General features: G+C 49.0%; 1 protein-coding gene across 1 annotated transcript in view; it reads left to right on the forward strand.

Moving 5' to 3' along the window:
• Nucleotides 1–18,085, forward strand: part of ptprbl (protein tyrosine phosphatase receptor type B, like) — a 33,006-nt gene that overhangs the window by 2,563 nt on the left and 12,358 nt on the right. The window contains exons 2-14 of the mRNA XM_085281055.1: nt 342–2,620; nt 4,595–4,874; nt 7,486–7,794; nt 8,117–8,380; nt 9,777–10,040; nt 10,202–10,465; nt 10,542–10,811; nt 10,903–11,169; nt 12,833–13,096; nt 13,325–13,588; nt 14,418–14,681; nt 15,391–15,654; nt 15,751–16,020. Of these exons, the coding sequence (XP_085137181.1) occupies nt 342–2,620; nt 4,595–4,874; nt 7,486–7,794; nt 8,117–8,380; nt 9,777–10,040; nt 10,202–10,465; nt 10,542–10,811; nt 10,903–11,169; nt 12,833–13,096; nt 13,325–13,588; nt 14,418–14,681; nt 15,391–15,654; nt 15,751–16,020 (5,523 nt within the window). The remainder of the gene's footprint in view (nt 1–341; nt 2,621–4,594; nt 4,875–7,485; nt 7,795–8,116; nt 8,381–9,776; nt 10,041–10,201; nt 10,466–10,541; nt 10,812–10,902; nt 11,170–12,832; nt 13,097–13,324; nt 13,589–14,417; nt 14,682–15,390; nt 15,655–15,750; nt 16,021–18,085) is intronic.

The following is an 18,085-nucleotide window of genomic DNA, read 5'->3' on the forward strand; positions in this document are numbered from 1 at the left end:
ATTTGTGCATAAGTTTTCAAACTTTAGTAGGATGCACCTCCACCTGCGGGATCTGAAAACACTCACAGCCACATGTTCGGGCTCAGCTGGCTCAGACCGCAGAGCTTCAGGCACACACATTAGTTTTGTAGTTGGTTTGTAGGTTGGAGTAACTGGGCTATAAGCTCTAAAAGCAGCGCAGGTCAGTCTTAAGTGTGTCTGTCATCAGTGGGCGGAGTCCAGGTTGGGCTGAACTTTAACGTAAGGTGTTTGCGTTCAGGATTAACGCGTGATTTCACTAATCTGTAAATGTGACAAGTCAGAGCCGCTCTTTATATTCTCACCTTTCTTCTCACTTTCAGACACATCTCCAGCCACCTCCACCTTTTCTTCATCCACACCGCTGGACCTGTCTAACTCCACCCAAACCATCAGGAGTCCTGGGAACGCTGTCACGGAAAATCTGTCACCTCCAGATGTTTCCCCTGCAGTCACCCACCTATCCCCTTTAAATGGCACAGCTGCTTTTACCATGGACCAGTCAGTCGCCTCGGAGACCTCGTCAGGTGGAGGTGACTCCCTAGTCAGGACGGAGGTGGTCACGTCGTTGTACGAGTCATCGTCCTCCATCGCTAGAAACCAGTCCGAGTCGAGCGGAGATGGAGGCGTGACGCTGGGTTCCTCACGTGTGAGCACAGGTGGAGCAACAGACATCATAACTGAGCTACAACCCAAGGACGGATCCACACACCAAACATCTGCAGCACCCTCAGACAGCACCGCCTCAGCTGCACCCACCACCACCACTCCTCCACCGTCTGCATCCAGCACCAGCACATATAGACCACCCAGGTCTCACAGCCAGACCCCGCCCACAGACACAGACTACACCCTTCATCCAAACATCTCAGAGAGTCTGACTCCAGGAGTATTATCAACAGCACCAACAGGTGATGCGGTCCCTGCAAGTAGCACCTCAGCTCCATCAGTCCCACAAACGAGTACAACAAACACCAGCACCACTGGTGCTGTAACCACACCCTCTACGAGCAGCATAACAGCGCCTGCTCCAACCACAGCCACCAAAACCACACCTCCTACAGCCACCAGTAGCACCACCCCTGTCACAACTGCAGAGACTACAGTCGCACCATCAATAACAACACCAGCAACTACACACACAACCATCCCTTTGCCAGCTACAACAGCCAGCTTGACACACACCATCCAACCCTCCACTCGTGCCTCCACTCCCGCTACAACTGCAGCAACCACAGCCACGAACCCGTCTCTAACCACAGCCGTCGATACCACACCTGCCACTGCCAGTACCACCACAACCACAGAGACTGCAGCCACACTATCCATAACAACACCAGCAACTACACCTACATCCATGGCACCATCTCATACCACAGTCACCAAAACCACACCACCCACCACTCCCAGTGATAGTTTCCCAGCTACAACTGCAGATAGTAGAACCACCATGAGATTCATAACAATCTCCGCTACAACCACTCCACCTACGACCGCAACAGCATCTCCTGCTACAACCACCCCACCTACGACTGTAACAGCATCTCCCGCTACAACCACCCCACCTACGACTGTAACAGCATCTCCCGCTACAACCACCCCACCTACGACCGCAACAGCATCTCCCGCTACAACCACCCCACCTACGACTGCAACCGCATCTCCCGCTACAACCACCCCACCTACGACTGTAACAGCATCTCCCGCTACAACCACCCCACCTACGACCGCAACAGCATCTCCCGCTACAACCACCCCACCTACGACTGTAACAGCATCTCCCGCTACAACCACCCCACCTACGACTGCAACCGCATCTCCCGCTACAACCACCCCACCTACGACTGTAACAGCATCTCCCGCTACAACCACCCCACCTACGACTGTAACAGCATCTCCCGCTACAACCACCCCACCTACGACTGTAACAGCATCTCCCGCTACAACCACCCCACCTACGACCGCAACAGCATCTCCCGCTACAACCACCCCACCTACGACTGTAACAGCATCTCCCGCTACAACCACCCCACCTACGACTGTAACAGCATCTCCCGCTACAACCACCCCACCTACGACTGCAACCGCATCTCCCGCTACAACCACCCCACCTACGACTGTAACAGCATCTCCCGCTACAACCACCCCACCTACGACCGCAACAGCATCTCCCGCTACAACCACCCCACCTACGACCGCAACAGCATCTCCCGCTACAACCACCCCACCTACGACTGTAACAGCATCTCCCGCTACAACCACCTCACCTACGACCGCAACAGCATCTCCCGCTACAACCACCCCACCTACGACTGTAACAGCATCTCCCGCTACAACCACCCCACCTACGACCGCAACAGCATCTCCCGCTACAACCACCCCACCTACGACCGCAACAGCATCTCCCGCTACAACCACCCCACCTACGACCGCAACAGCATCTCCCGCTACAACCACCCCACCTACGACTGCAACAGCATCTCCTGCTACAACCACCAAAACCACGGCAACCACCACTACCAGCCCCACAGCAACAAGCACCCCCGCTCCAGCAACAAGCATGCTTCACACTACTACGTCCAGAGTCACCTCCACCACACCTGTGAGTACCCCACCTCTGTTTGATGCTGTTATTTTAGAGGACTTCAACATGCGAGCACGCCTGTCTTCATACCTGATTAAAATGGTGTTTAGACGTGTTCAGGATGTTGTGTTGTGTTTGGCGGTAGTTCACGCCGGTTAACTCCAGATCAGTTTTATTCTCCTTGATTTTGATCTTTGACTGTTTGCTGCTTGTATGAAGAAGATCAGTGGGAAACCTGCCAGATGTTGGCAGAGGTTCGGTTTCCTGTGACTGGTGTGGTTCTGGTGCTCCGTGGGAGCGTTGCTTCCAGCTGAAGCAGATGGTTGGGTCTGTGGAGCTGGTGGAGAGCAAATTGAGAGCTCAAAGCCAGTACATACTGAGTGTATGAAAAGACGATCACACTCCTGTGTTACTATGGAAACACAGTATTAATAGTATTATTTTACTCTACCATGTTGACCTGGTAAAGCTCTCCAGACTCTTTTTTATTCTGAAAATCAAAGTCAAATGTAGTCAAGAGGTCGAGTCTCAGAACACGACTTCCGTGTTGAAATGAAGATCGTGTATGAGTAACCTCAAAGTGTGTTTCCTGTTTACCGCTCACTGAGCGACTCCGTCCGTCACTAGAGTGAATCAGCCAGAGTAAATCAGCCAGAGTTTCGGCTGGCTGATTGGGACCCACACCCAGTTTCACACCTTGGCTCAGGCGATTAGAGGATCATCAGGGGGTCCTTTTGTCCCCTGTGGGGGGAAACTCCCACTAGGTTTATATCTGGGACTCTCCACCATTTGACCTTAGAACTGAAGAAGCTTCTCGGATGAGAGGTGAAACGTCTTCAAGCAACTTAAAGAAGTCCAGACGCTTTTCTTTCCAAGCTCCTTTGATCAAGCAGTTCAGACACATTTTATCAGAGGCGATGAAGAAGCATAGACTAATGAATGACTTAATCAGTGGTGGAAATAAAGAGGAGGTGCAGCCTCTGTGTGTGGTTTAAGGTCTGATTTTGCAGTGATGAAGATGAAGAAACGGTGTGCGTGCAACATAAAGCAGACTTTGATGCTGCTCATACATAAATAGAGCGAGCCTCTGGTGTGAGGCTGTTTCCTGATTGGATAACTCAACCCCAACAATAGCCCACTCTGATGGTAGCGATGGAGCTCAGTTTGATGCTAAAGGTTATGGAGAAAGTCCGAGGCGGGCAGGAAGGAAAGCAGGGCGGGGTGTGCAGAACGTGCCTCTGCTCGCTGAGGGAAAGTTTAAAGATCGATGGACCCAGAGAGAAAAGAGTCACACGGGTCCGGGATGCAGGAGAAAGAAGTTCCAGATCATTTCAGCCTCTGGAGCTGATGGAGGAAACCTCCAGCTCCTCTCTGGACCAAAGTACTTCAGCTGAAAGATGTCTGTAACTGTCAGTGTGTCAGAGGAAGCGTGTTTATTACCGAGCGGTCAGATTTAAATCAGGGATGCTCAGATGTGCCGCTACATGTTTGATTCTTGGATTCGTTTGGGGCGCAAAGACGGTGAGTTACCGGATCATTTATCTACATCCGCTTTCTGTTGTAAGCCAAAGACCAATAAGTAATACGGAGGCAACCTGACAATGGTCTGTGGTGACAGTGGGAAGGAAGAACTCCTTTTAGACAGGAAGAACCCTCCAACAGAATCAGGCTCAGGGGAAATACACAACAGAGTGCTTTGGGCCCTCACTCGTACTCTTTTCATTTCTTAGAGAGTGTAAGCACTACAGAAACAATAAAGTGCCTTATTTTCTGAGAGTGCGATGTTAATAGGGGAACTTTTTACCTCTGTGCAGGCATTTAAACACTCGTGTCACGAGTATGAACCCTTTGGTTTGATCCCAGGAGGAGACAACCTCCTCTGCATTTGCATTGCGAAGGCCATTTGTGTAAAAAAGACATCAGACACCAGGCCTTTGAGTTTCACAAACACCATTTGACCCTGACCCTTCTCTCTGTGACCTCCTGATGCAGGTCCAGACCTCAGAGGGTCCCCGATGCTCCGCAGACCTGAAGGAGATCAGCTCCAGCTCAGACTCCATCGCGGTGCAGGTAACGTCCGCCGGTCTGTCCTGTAACTTCAGTCTGTTCTGCATTCTGGACTCATGGTCCAGTCCTGCCCACTGCAAGTCTGATGGAGAGACCAGCAGCGCCACCATCTGTAATATAACGGGACTGCAACCCGGGACAGTGTATCAGCTGACAGCGGTTTCCAGGAAGGATGACGAGATTAGCCACGGGACAGTTCAGACAGGTAGGAGCGCACCTGAAGAGTGAAGCTGCAGTTCAGAAGTTAGCACCTGAGTGCTCTGTGTAGCTATTTTAACTTTACCGTCACATTACTTAGAACAAGCTCCGCCCCTTTCTCATGACACCCGTGTACGTGTGCTCCCCATCATGGATAAACCTCCTGCCATTATTGATTATTGATCATATTATGTTTTAGAGCGCGCCAGGTTTTTAAACTTCAAGCAATAAAATCAACATTTCTAAAAATAATACGGTTAAAATATTCAAACTTGTAACTTCCAAGATTCAATATCTCTGGACCTGCTTTACTAACACGTGCATGAAAACAAAAAAATCACCATCAGATTTAGGGAAACATGTTAGTAAATCAGACTGTGCTCACTGCCTGCGTACGGCCAGGTGAAGTTGAAGAGCGCTGCAATGATGTAAGAGAGAAACCTGCACTGCTAAGCCAAGAAAGAAGGAGAACGTCCGGCTGCAGAAACCTTTAAAACACTTTCCTAACTCCAAGGAAGAATCCAGATCAGGGACCGCTTTCCATGGGAGTGATGACTGTTTTAAATAACAGAGAGATAAATAAATCAGGCTGAAATAACGGGCTGCTGAATATTGTTTCCCCTCAAACAGCGACTGTGGCTCCACAATGTTTGGAGTGAAACGAGAAGCAGACAAGAAGAAAACGTGGAGCCGAGGAGGACGTGATCTGTGAGAAGAAGAAGCATTTCGGTGCTTATAATGTTTTGGAAAACTTTAATTAGAGTCTAAAAGGCAATAATAATTATTAGCAGTCGTTTCAAAGACGTGTGCTTCCTTACGATGGACCGGCATCTGTGCACTGTTGGTAAATGAGGCCGATTAATGCTTTGCTTTAATGATTACAAGTGTTTTCCAAAAACATGCCTAAACTAACCCAAACCCTGACCTCCCCCCATCACTGAACTGATCCAGGACCTGCTGCAAACAAACGAAGGAAGTGGCTGAGAGCAGAGGAGGGTGAGGAGGGTGAGGAGGGGATGTTTCTGGAAACAAACACTCAAGATGAGATGAAGACCATTGTTAGAGAGTGTTTCTGTGTTTATCAGGAACTTTCTGGAACGAGCAGCTGCCTCCGAGCTTTCTCTGGTTTTCTCTCAACATTGAAAATGTTCCTGCTCTGTTCATTTTCGTCCCAATTAATACGTTCACATCAGGACGGTGACTGTCAGACTGAAGGCTGGCCGTGAATCACATGGACACGTTTCCTCTGCTGCAGTTTGAAGACCACCGTTCAGGGTAAGGTGGAGTCAGGCGTTGCTTGCTGTGCCTCGGTCCAGTCGTCTCGTAAAAGTCACAGAATCATTTGGATCTTTACAAGTCTGTTGACGTTTCTGGAGCTTCGCAGCTCGTGCTGTGTGGGTCGGACATTTTGTCCTTGGGGTGTTGCCAGCCTTCCAACAGCAAGCAGGGAAGTCTGCTCAAACAGGAAGCCATCACGAAGAACAGGCCAGAGTTCAGGACCGGGGGGGTTGTCCTCATCATCCTGCCCCACCCAGCCTATTTTTTTCAGTTTCCTGTGTGGACTCATGCTGCCTCCGTGAAAACGCTCTCATTCTTTTAGCTGCTCGAACAAGCGTGTGGGCCTCTGCAGCAGCACAGTGTAACAATCACTGCGCCCACGACCACCAACCACATGGGGAATTCACCAAAGCCAGTAGAAGTTCACAATTCTAGATGCCAAAACATAAATATAAACCCGGTCATTAAAAAGGCGTGTTAAACCACTAACATGGTGGCAGGTCATGCTACATGTAGGGCGGTCACCAACAGACTGCACACTATGGAACAAAGCTGATGCTCAGCGGTGCTGACGACTAAACTGAAACTCAGACCCACCTGGATGCAGATGTTTTAGCTGCTTCTCTAAATTGGAAGTCTTTCCTCCTCTGGTTTACAGGATAGTAGTGTTGGCTTTGGGAAATCATTTACCATCTCTTGGTCATCCCTCTGAAACGCACAGTCTTCCCTAGCTGACTCTACCAGAGCTGTTGTGACAGCTGCACTAATCGCCAATTCACGTGTTGTTTTCGATGTTCTTTTGCTCCTTCTTCTTTTTCCTTTGCGTCTTTTTTCTGCAACTAATCCAAACCACAACCCCACCCATGATCCTCGACCACAACCTCCCAGTCCAACTCAAACTCCAAATCTGTCCCCAAACCCACCATAAACCTGTCCCCTTCCATGGTCTTCAACCCGCAATCCAAACTTGTACTCCTTTGAACTCAACCCAAATCTCATTGCCCACCGCAGTCTGTACCAGAAACCCAACCCCAATCCAAACACTACCTCCAACCCTAACCTTAATCCCAGCCTGTCCCTAAACTCAGCCTAGACCTTTCTCCAAGCAGGAGCCACAGCCTGATCCAATCTAAAGTGTTTCTGAATGAACAGCAACAGATACACCAGAACCAAACCAAACCCCCTGAAATCTGCTGCTACAGTTCAGTGTCTTAGTTTTAAAAAACGTTGATTATCCAAATATTAATTAATGGAAAACAAAAGCGCTGTAAAATGTCATTTCAAAATAAAATGTCCTGTTTTCAGTGTGGGTATACACTGAGTGTCCTCTCCTGTTTCAGACCCAGTTGGCCCAGCTCATCTGGACCTCCAGCTGGGCCCAGCTCAACCTCATCATAAAAGCCTGTTTATGGTTCTAAGCGGCTCGGCTCTGACGGTGTCCTGGACTCAGCCTACCGGTCGTGTGGACTGGTACGATGTGACTCTGGAGGACACGAACTCCGGATCCCGGCGCAGGACCAGAATCAAGGGCTCTGCAGCCTCCCAAACCGGGTTCACCTCCCTGATTCCCGGGACTCTGTACAAAGTCAGTGTGGTAGCTTCAGCTGGGAACAAGAGCGCCTCACCTGTCCACGCAATGACAGCTACAGGTGAGCTACAACACCTGCAGAATCTTCTCACGTTCAAGTTTTATTATTGTACAGGTAGCAACAGCACATCACTACCAGCAATGAAATTCTTACACTCAGAGGGATATGTTGCTCTGGAACATGATTAGAATGCACCTGATTGGCTGAGAGCTTATCACATGATCAATAATAATAAAAACATAGAGCTTTAAAAAGGAATAAAACTAAAACTGTTCCAGAGCAACTCATTCAGCGTGAAAGTGGTTTAAAAAGAAAAACAGTGACCATCACAGTGGTGTCAATACCCTCTGATCTCTCCACCACCCCTCTCTCCCTGCCTCAGCTCCCTCCTCAGTGGACGGCCTGCAGGTGGCGTCCTCTTCCTCACACAGCCTCGGGGTGACTTGGTGGATCGGCTCGGGTCGCACGGAGAACCTCAGGGTTCTGCTGAGGGATCGGGCTGGTGTTCTGCTGAAGAACATCACTCTGAAGAACAGCAGCACCTCGGCAGAGCTGGATGGTCTGCACCCAGGGACCCCGTACACCATCACCGTGGTAACAGAAGCAGTCGGCCTTCAGAGCTCCGCCTCGACAGCATCCGTCACAGGTAGCGAAAGCACTGACCCGTGTTTGAATCTGAAGTAATCTGAGTACATGAGTGTTTCTAAAATACCAAAACACTCGATGGACGTGTGAACTGTGAATTTAGAGATTCGCCCTCATGTCCAGGTCTCTGAACCTTCATCCACTTTCTTCCTGCGTCTTAAAAAGCGGTTTGATGCTGTAGACGATGAAACAAAGATATGGAGTTAGCGGATTTCAGGTCAGGGACTCATCTGCAGAACAGATTATACTTCACCATGCCATCTAAAAATACCCATAAACTGGGAAATACAAATAACCTGCATTAAAAACACTGAGCTCAAAGCTCACCTACATCTGAGTGTGGTTATCCCCAGAACACCTCCACAAACTCCTCCGATCATCAGCAGGGAGCAAAAGGCGTTCACCTGGAGAGACCCGACAAGCACGTGTTAGTAAAACAACACCCGCAGACAGATGTGAGCTACGATGTCTTCAGAGCTCCAATCAGCAGGAAGCTGCAGCAGGGATACAGGAAGTCACGGCTAAAATGAGCTTGAGGAGACAACCTTTCGTCTGTTTCTCAACCTTTCAACCAGACATGGACGTAAAATGACGTCTTTTCAGAGTTCACGACTGACCAATCAGAATTAACCGTCTGAGGTCATCATTGCTGACCCTATTCCCACCCGCACTTTGCAGCATCGGGTTTGAGTCCCAAATATCTGTGGAGGCATCTACAATGTGAACATCGCTGCGTTTTATTTCTTATTCCGCAGAGTTTAACAGCGTCGTTAAATATCTTTGTTGTTTACAGTCCACAACGTGACCTCGGTCATCTGTTTCTCTGGTTCAGACTTTAATGCGTTGAAGTGGCAGTGAATCCACTCAGCGAGGCTGCGTCCTGCTGTGTCATCTTAAATGAGTCACGTGTTTGTCGGACAGCCGACCAGCTGTGAGATTTGCAACCGATGGACTTTACCTCGGCGTTGTTAGCCTGTAAAATAGTTTCAAATATTTCTGTCAGCATGAAGTTAATGAAGTTGTCTTCATTCCTCTGAGCGTTCGAGTTTCGGCGTGAAGATAAAAACTGGATCTTCGTCGTCCTGCGGCTCTGTTTTTCTTTCCAGCAGCAGCGGCGTTTCCGGGATATTTCAGACCTTTCTCCCTCACGCCCTTTCTCTGTCTACAGCTGCTCACCTCACCCAGCCTCTTCATCGCTTCAGTAAATCTGTTCACACGTGGCACAGACTCTCCACCCACACCACATTACATAAACACCCATTAATCATTGTATTGAAACACTGCTGCTGTTTCCAGGTGAACACATGAGACAGCTGGTAAAGTTCAGGTGAAACAGGAAGAAGAGGAGAAAACTGTACAAACATGAGTCTAACGTGGGTCCTCCTCCTTTTCTTCAGCCCCAGCACCAGTGTCACGTCTCGTCCTCGAAAACAACGGCAGCTCAGACCACCTGCGAGCCTCCTGGCTCCCACCTAAAGGAGGGGTGGAATCCTACCTGGTGACCCTGAGGGCTCCAGGATCCGACCCTCAGCTACGCCACCTTCTCCCCAACATCACCCAAGTGGAGTTTGAGGGCCTGACCCCTGGGCGTAGCTACGAGGTGTCAGTCAGTTCCTCAGCAGGCAGTCAGAGCACCGAGAGCAGGAGCACAGCGAGGACAGGTGAGTTCAGCTCAGAGAGCAGGTACAGAGGGAGTTACAGGTACATGCCGTTGCGTCAGGTGGAGGTGAGAACGCTGGACCACAGACTCAGACGCCCTCTGCTGGGGGGTCTGTGTTGTTTTTATTGCTTTTAATTCCCCGTCTGTCTTATGCTGTTTCAGTACCTGACCAGGTGTCAGCGCTCTCTATGTCGGCTGATGCTCGAACACTGTGGCTCCGCTGGCTGCCCCCCAGAGGCGACTGGGAGAACTACAGCGTCATCCTGAAGAACGGCTCGGTGGTTCTGGCAAATGAGACCGTCAGTAAGGCAAGCAGGCAGCACGCCTTCTCCGTCCTCAGCCTGGTCCCCGGACGACTCTACAGTGCAGAGGTCACAGTTCACAGTGGCGTTCTGAGCAACACAGCACGCTGCAGCAGTCAGCTGGGTCAGTTCACTTGAAGTCTGAACTTCCAAAATGAGTCGGTATCAGTGTTGTTGACCCTACCCCTTCCTCTCTGCAGCGCCGTGGCCCGTGCAGCAGCTGCTCGTACGCCAGGCTGACGAAACCTCACTGAGCGTCCGGTGGAGTCGGCCGCCCGGACAATGGGACGGCTTCACCGTGCTCCTCAGGTGGGCAACCGCTGCTGCCACCATTGTAGATCAGAGAGTCCTCGGCTGGGAGGCCAAAGAGTGCACTTTCAACAGCATCACGCCTGGGGGCCAGTACATCATTACCGTGACAACCAACAGCGGTAACCTGAGCAGTTCCGCCTCTGTGACGGCACGGACCAGTACGTCACAGCGACGATGACACGATTGTAGTATCAATGAAGCATTATTGTTGTTCCTGTTGTAATGCGTTTCCTTTCTCCACCCCCTCAGCTCCGGCTCAGGTCAGTGGGCTGCGGCTCTCCAACCTCGGCAGCACCGACAGTCTGCAGGCGCGGTGGGCACCGGCTTCCGGATATCTGGACTCCTACCAAGTCTTGCTGGTTCACGACAGCAGCGTCATCAAGAATGAGAGCGTGATGGCCAACATCAGCAGCCTCAGCTTCCAGGCCCTGAGACCGGGCGCCCTGTACCGCGTGGTGGTGACCACGGTCAGAGTGGGACACATCTCCAGACAGACGGTGTCCGAGGGACGCACAGGTAAGAAACGCCAGCAGTCGTTTCAGGAACAACACGAGGGTGGAGTCGAGCTGCAGCTTAAACAAAGTGCTCACGCCGTGGGAGATTTATCAGCATGAAGGCTGTACCAGTGAGTCACACCTGACAGCAATGAGAACAGCTCGTTTATTTCTGGTAACCCTGAATTAACCTGAGGAATTAAAACATAACCCAGCTAAACAAACTGTGCCAGTGTTGTCATTAACACTGCTAATTGTTAACAGCATTTATCAGTCATATAACTGGACAGAAGTTAATGCGCATCAAGTCTTTCAGAAATAAAAACAGGTGTATATGTGACGTAATAATAGTATAATTGATCATAATAAGATCAATAATACCATTGATTATGTATTGACTCTGTGTATTTCAGACACATTCTTACTTTGTGTGCTTGTTGAACTGAGAGCAGGATATTAGTGAAAAGCAGGAATTTGTGAGGAATTTTCAGGAAGCGCTGATGACAGAGAGACTTCCCGTCAGGGCGGAGCTTCATTGTTCTTCACCAGTGCCGGCAGCCGTTGTATAACTTGCAGAGGACTTTATGAAGATCACAGAACATACAGAGCGTGCAGAGTAGTCACGATTTCATCTTTGAAACGGATCAAAATAAACAGCAGGAAACATGCTCATCCACTTTGATCCAGGTGGCTCGGAGAATGAATGTGTGAGTGGTTGTTACAAAAGAGAGTGCTGGTGTGAATGAGGCGCCTCTGGGAGAAGAGAGGCGCCGTGTAAGGATCAGTCGCTCACTTTGATGATATCAGGAGCGAGAGGTCATCTGCGTTTTAATTTTACTCTGAGATGTTTTTCTAAAGCTTCTGGGTTTGGAGCTCACAGTGTGCAGACATGGTAGAGCATTGCTACATCACAGCATCATGATTCAGTGCTCCCCCCGTGTGATCTCTGCATGCTCTCTGTGCTCCTGTCAGAGTTCTCCACAGGTGCAGGTTTTGTTGAACAGAACAGAATATCTTACCTGTTGTTGTAACAAGTACAAAAAATATAAAGTGCAGTCCCTGCGGTGTCAAAAAGTTTAAATATAATTAGAAGAAGAATAAAAATGAGGTAGAACACATCATTCAATAGGGCTCTCTGCAGAACGCTGCAGCACGGGTTTTAACTGGTAAAAGAACATTTGGGCATATTACTCTGGTTCTGGCCTCCTTACACTGGCTTAAAATTGTACTGAGGATCTATTTCAATTTTTTTTTACTGGTTTTTAAATCCTTAACTGCTCTGGCGCCTGTATATTTGCCCTACGTCCCCCCTCGTTCACTCAGCTGAGCAGCTGTTGCTCTCAGGCCCTAACGCTGAAACTTAGAGGAGATCAAGTGTCCTCTACTGTGGCCCCGAAGCTTTGGGATGATCTTCCTCTTCACATCAGGCAGTCTACCTCAGTGGTGGTCTTTAAATCCAGGTTAAAAACTCATTTTTATTCACTGGGCTTAAACTGACACTGTTATCAGTCTTTGTTCTAATGCTCCAGCAGTGGGAACAGCCGTCCCCACGAGTTTGAAGATGTTTTTGAGACTCAAAATGTGCTTTTAGTGTCACAGTTAGGTTATGGTTAGGGTAATCTAAGGTACGAAAACGAGTGTGCTTGTGTGTTTACTCTGACTCCGCCCTCTTCCTACCCCCTCAGTGCCGGCGGCAGTGAGCGATGTCAGGGTCAGCAACAACGGGCGCATGGATTTCCTCAGCGTGTCTTGGAGTCAGGCTGTAGGTGAGGTGGACAGATACCTGGTGACCCTGAGTGACCGGGAGAGGACCATTCACACCCTCACCGTGCCCAAGTCGACCCCGACATGCGTTTTCGACTCGCTGGTGTCTGGACGCCTCTACAACATCTCCATCACTACCTGCAGCGGTCTCTACAAAAATCAGACGTTCATCCAGGAGAGGACACGTATGTACACCACTCACAGCATCGACCAGTCAGAATTTTAAACCATGTTGCAGTAAAGTCGGCACTTTAGAACAATTCATTCAGTTTGTAAGTGTTAAACAGCAAAAATGATACCAACACGTGCTTGTCCAGGTCTATACACACCTGGCTCTGTACCTGCTGCACCCTTTTTGCACAAAACACCGTAAACTCCGGTATCATCAGTCTTGTCTGATTATCCTCCATCAGAGCCGTCGAAGGTCCAGAGCCCCACAGCGACCCACAATGCTTCGGACAGCTACCTGAAGGTGTACTGGCGTCACGCTGCTGGAGACTTCGACCTGTATCAGGTGTTCATCAAGCACAACAACGTCTTCCTGCAAAACAAGACAGTTTCAAAGACGGAGCACAACTGTGTGTTCACCGGCCTGGTGCCCGGCAGACTCTACACAGTGCTAGTGACCACGTGGAGCGGAAAGTACGAAGCCATTGCCTCCACCCATGGCAGCACCTGTGAGTGACCTTTGACCTCAGTCGGGCTCATTAGGAACATGAATGCTGCATCATTCAGCGAGTAAACTAGATGATACATGTCAGGATGCAGTCGAGCTCAGCAGGCGATAGATCGATCGGTGAGAAGGAAAGAAAAACTGTATTTGTTGCCAGATCTGCTGCTGCTCCTCCTCTTTGAGGGACGCTAGCTGAGATGTTTCGGTCCATCTGGGAGGAGACCCCAGACATGCTATGTCCCTCAGCTGGACTTGAAACACCTCTGTGTCCCACGAGAACAGTAGGGGACTGGGCATTTTTGATGATGGGTGGATGGATGATGGGTGGATGGATGGATACATGAATACTTGTTTATATCACGTTCATATGTTTTGCTTGTTACAACATAATAAGATGTGGGAATAAAGCACCAAGTTTCAGATCTGAACCAGGAGGAACAAAGAAACATGTCCCGGTCGTTGTGTCCTTGGGCAAGACACTTCACCCGTTGCCTACTGGTGGTCAGAGGGCCCGGTGGCGCCAGTGTCTGGCAGCCTCGCCTCTGTCAGTGCGCCCCAGGGTGGCTGTGGCTACATGTAGCTGCCATCACCAGTGTGTGAATGGGTGGATGACTGGTTGTGTAAAGCACTTTGGGGTCCTTAGGGACTAGCAAAGCGCTATACAAATACAGCCATTTATCAGCAGATGTTCTTGTCTCTCAGTATCTCTGCAGGAGTTTTGATATGCTTAAACAGCAGCAACGTCCTTGTTCATTTCAAATTCAAAACAAAGCAAATCTGCTCTCTGAGGCTCCTGGAGACTAACTGTGGGTCATGTCATGTCCATCCTTCAGTCCCGGCGGCAGTGCGTTCCCTGACTCTGGCTAGGCGGGGCACCGAGGACCTGCGGGTGACGTGGATGGCAGCTCCGGGTGACGTGGATCACTACGAAGTGCAGCTGCTGTTCAGCGACATGAAGGTGTTTCCTCCCATCACTCTGGGCAGCGGTGTGAGGGATTGCGTCCTGTCATCACTCACACCTGGGCGGCTTTACAAGATCATAGTTTCCACGTACAGCGGCACCAATCAGAAGGCCCGGTACATAGAGGGTCGCACAGGTCAGAGGTCACAGAGGTCTGCTGCCTCTAAACATCACACCACATAATCCAGCACTCCATGTTCAAAAAGGAAAATCTTGGTAATTTACAGATTACAAAACATCCTGAAAATCTGTTACGGCTTATTTGTAGAGTCCTGCACTTTGTTGTCAGGTGGACAATGTCTGTGAAGATGTTTGTGAAGTTTCTCAGTCAGCCAGGTCAGTCTAAGGAGCTTGGAAAGAAAAGCGTTGGGAATTGTTTCATCTGAGAAGCTTCTCCAATTCTAAGAGAGTCCCAGATTTTTAAGCCCTATTGTGAGTGTCCCTAAGAGGGTCATGATGTGGGTGACTCACACCTTGGGTCATTTGATCACATGATAGGGTGGGGCAAGGTCTCACAATGGGTTCACCCCAAATCCACACCCGTTTTCACATGTTGGCTCATGAGGTTAGGCAGAGGAGGGGGTCCACGACCCTCGCTTTTCTTTCCAAGCTCCTTAGACTCACGTACACAACATATCAGGGAAGTTAAATGCCTCCTGGTGGCGCTGCAGTTTCTCAGCAGTTGCTCTGGGAACAGTATCTCTACATCTAAATCAGCAGCAGCAGGTAGCTACAATTAACCAGATTACCACTAAGACTTATTACCACCATTATTACCATCATCATTAAACCTTGACGTAAAGAGCAAAAATGCTGTAGATCAAAAGCTCTTTGTCATCTTTCAGTTCCCAGTAAAGTGAAGAACATCCACGTTAGCAACAGTGGAGACAGCAGCAGTCTGATGGTGAGCTGGACTCCTGGTCCGGGCGATGTAGACGGATTCTCCGTGTTTCTGTACAGAGAAAGCCGAAAGTTAAGTACCCGAAGCGTCCTCAAGCACCAGAACGAGGTGACGTTCGGCTCCCTGCAGCCCGGCCAGGTGTACACCATCATGGTTCAGTCTGTGAGTGGAGACCTGGTGAACAACAACACGGTCACAGGGCGCACAGGTTAGAGGACACACCTCTGTACAGTGAATATACACCATGCTGTCGTACAGATTAGCTGGTCCTTACTGCGCTCTGCATCATCCCTGTGTTCCTCAGTCCCCTCTGCAGTGACAGGGCTCCAGGTGGACTCCCACCACACCACCTGTAGTATCCAGGTGAGCTGGCAGGAGGCTCTGGGTGTGGCTGATGGATATGTCCTCCAAGTTCTGGACGACAGAGGCAGCATGGTGAGAAACGTCTCTCAGCCCTTTGGACACACCTGGCAGCAGTTTGACGGCCTCACACCAGGAAAGAAGTATCGAGTGGTGGTCCAGACCACCAGCGGCGGGGTCCACAGTGTTGGGGTCAGCACTGAGGCTCGGACAAGTAAGACTTCCTGTTTCTCACTTTGAATGTGATGGAGGAAAACCTGATGTTTTATACAGTGGGATGCAAAAGTTTGGGCAGCCTTGTTAATAGTCATTATTTTCCTGTATAAATCGTTGGTTGTTACAATAAAAAGTGTCAGTTAAATATATCACATAGGAGATACACACAGTGATATTTGAGAAGTGAAATTAAGTTTATTGGATTTACAGAAAGTGTGCAATAATTGTTTAAACAAAATCAGGCAGGTGCATAAATTTGGAATCTACAAAAAAAGAAATGAAATCAATATTTAGTAGATCCGCCTTTTGCAGAAATTCCAGCCTCTAAACACTTCCTGTAGGTTCCAGTGAGAGTCTGGATTGTGGTTGAAGGTATTTTGGACCATTCCTCTTTACAAAACATCTCTCGTTCATTCAGGTTTGATGGCTTCCGAGCATGGACAGCTCTCTTTAACTCACAGCACAGGTTTTCAATAATATTCAGGTCTGGGCTGAGATGAACGTTCCAGGACGTTGTACTTGTTCCTCTGCATGAATGCTTTAGTGGATTTTGAGCAGTGTCTCGGGTGGTTGAAAGATCCAGCCCCGGCGCAGCTTCAGCTTTGTCACTGATTCGTGGACATTGGTCTCCAGAATCTGCTGATACTGAGTGGAATCCATGTGTCCATCAACTTTGACGAGATTCCCAGTCCCTGCACTGGCCACACAGCCCCACAGCATACCACCATATTTTACTGGAGGCAGCAGGTGTTTTTCTTGCTGTGTTCTTTTCCCTCCATGCATAACGCCCCTTGTTATCCCCAAATAACTCAGTTTTAGTTTCATCAGTCCACAGCAGCTTATTCCAGAATGAAGCTGGTTTGTCCAAATGTGCTTTAGCGGCTCTGTTTGTGCTGTGGGTGGAGAAAAGGCTTCCTCTGCATCACTCTGGCATACAGCATCTCCTTGTGTAAAGTGCGCCAAGTGTTTGAACGATGCACAGCGACTCCATCTGCTGCAACATGATGTTGGAGGTCTTTGGTGCAGGTCTGTGGGTCGACTCTGACTGTTCTCACTGTCGCTTCTGTCTATCCGAGATGTTTCTTGGTCTGTCACTTCGAGCCTTAACTTGAACTGAGCCTGTGGTCTTCCATTGTCTCGATATGTTCCTAACTGTGGGAACAGACGGCTTACATCTCTGAGACAGCTTTCTGTGCCCTTCCCCTAAACCATGATGGTGAACAATCTTTGTCTTCAGGTCATCTGTGAGTTGTTTTGAGACCCCAGTGTTGCTACTCAGAGAATATTAAAAGAGGAGGGAAACTTACAATTGACCCCCTTAAATACTCTTTCTCATTATTGGATTCACCTGTGTATGTAGGTCAGGGGTCACTGAGCTTACCGAGCCAATTTGAGTTCCAATAATTAGTTCTACAGGTTTTGGAATCAATAAAATGCCAACGGTGCCCAAATTTATGCACCTGCCTGATTTTGTTTAAACAACTATTGCACACTTTCTGTGAATCCAATAAACTTCATTTCACTTCTCAAATATCACTGTGTGTGTCTCCTATATATATTTAACTGATGTTTTTTATTGTACCAACCAACAATTTATACAGGAAAATAATGACTATTAACAAGGTTGCCCAAACTTTTGCATCCCACTGTACATTTTATAGACAAGTCAGAATATTTTGAGAAAGTATTTAGTTGACAAAACTCCAAAACACAAACTTAACAATGTGGTGTATGCTGTACAGTGTAGCGAGGGATGCTCAGACCTCTACATTGGAGAGACCAAACAGCCACTTCACAAGCGCATGGCACAACATAGAAGAGCCACCTGCACAGGGGATGCCAATGTTCACATTGACAGAGAGGACAGATGGTTTCAAAGAGGAGTAAAAGAAGCCATTTATGTCCACTGTGAGCGACCATCTTTGAACAGAGGCGGTGGTTTACAACACAAACTCTCTGCCATCTATAATCCAGTTTTGAGATCCTTCCCAGACGCCTTAACGCCCACTCACATCCTGGGCCATCTGACCTCAGGAAACCAGGGTTGGGGTCAGGTTTCACAA

Source organism: Mchenga conophoros, linkage group LG7, assembly GCF_057382185.1.
Source record: "Mchenga conophoros isolate Kocher_MC1m ecotype Shallow Benthic linkage group LG7, M_conophoros_male_GT1.1, whole genome shotgun sequence".
In the NCBI taxonomy this organism is placed as follows: Eukaryota; Metazoa; Chordata; class Actinopteri; order Cichliformes; family Cichlidae; genus Mchenga; species Mchenga conophoros.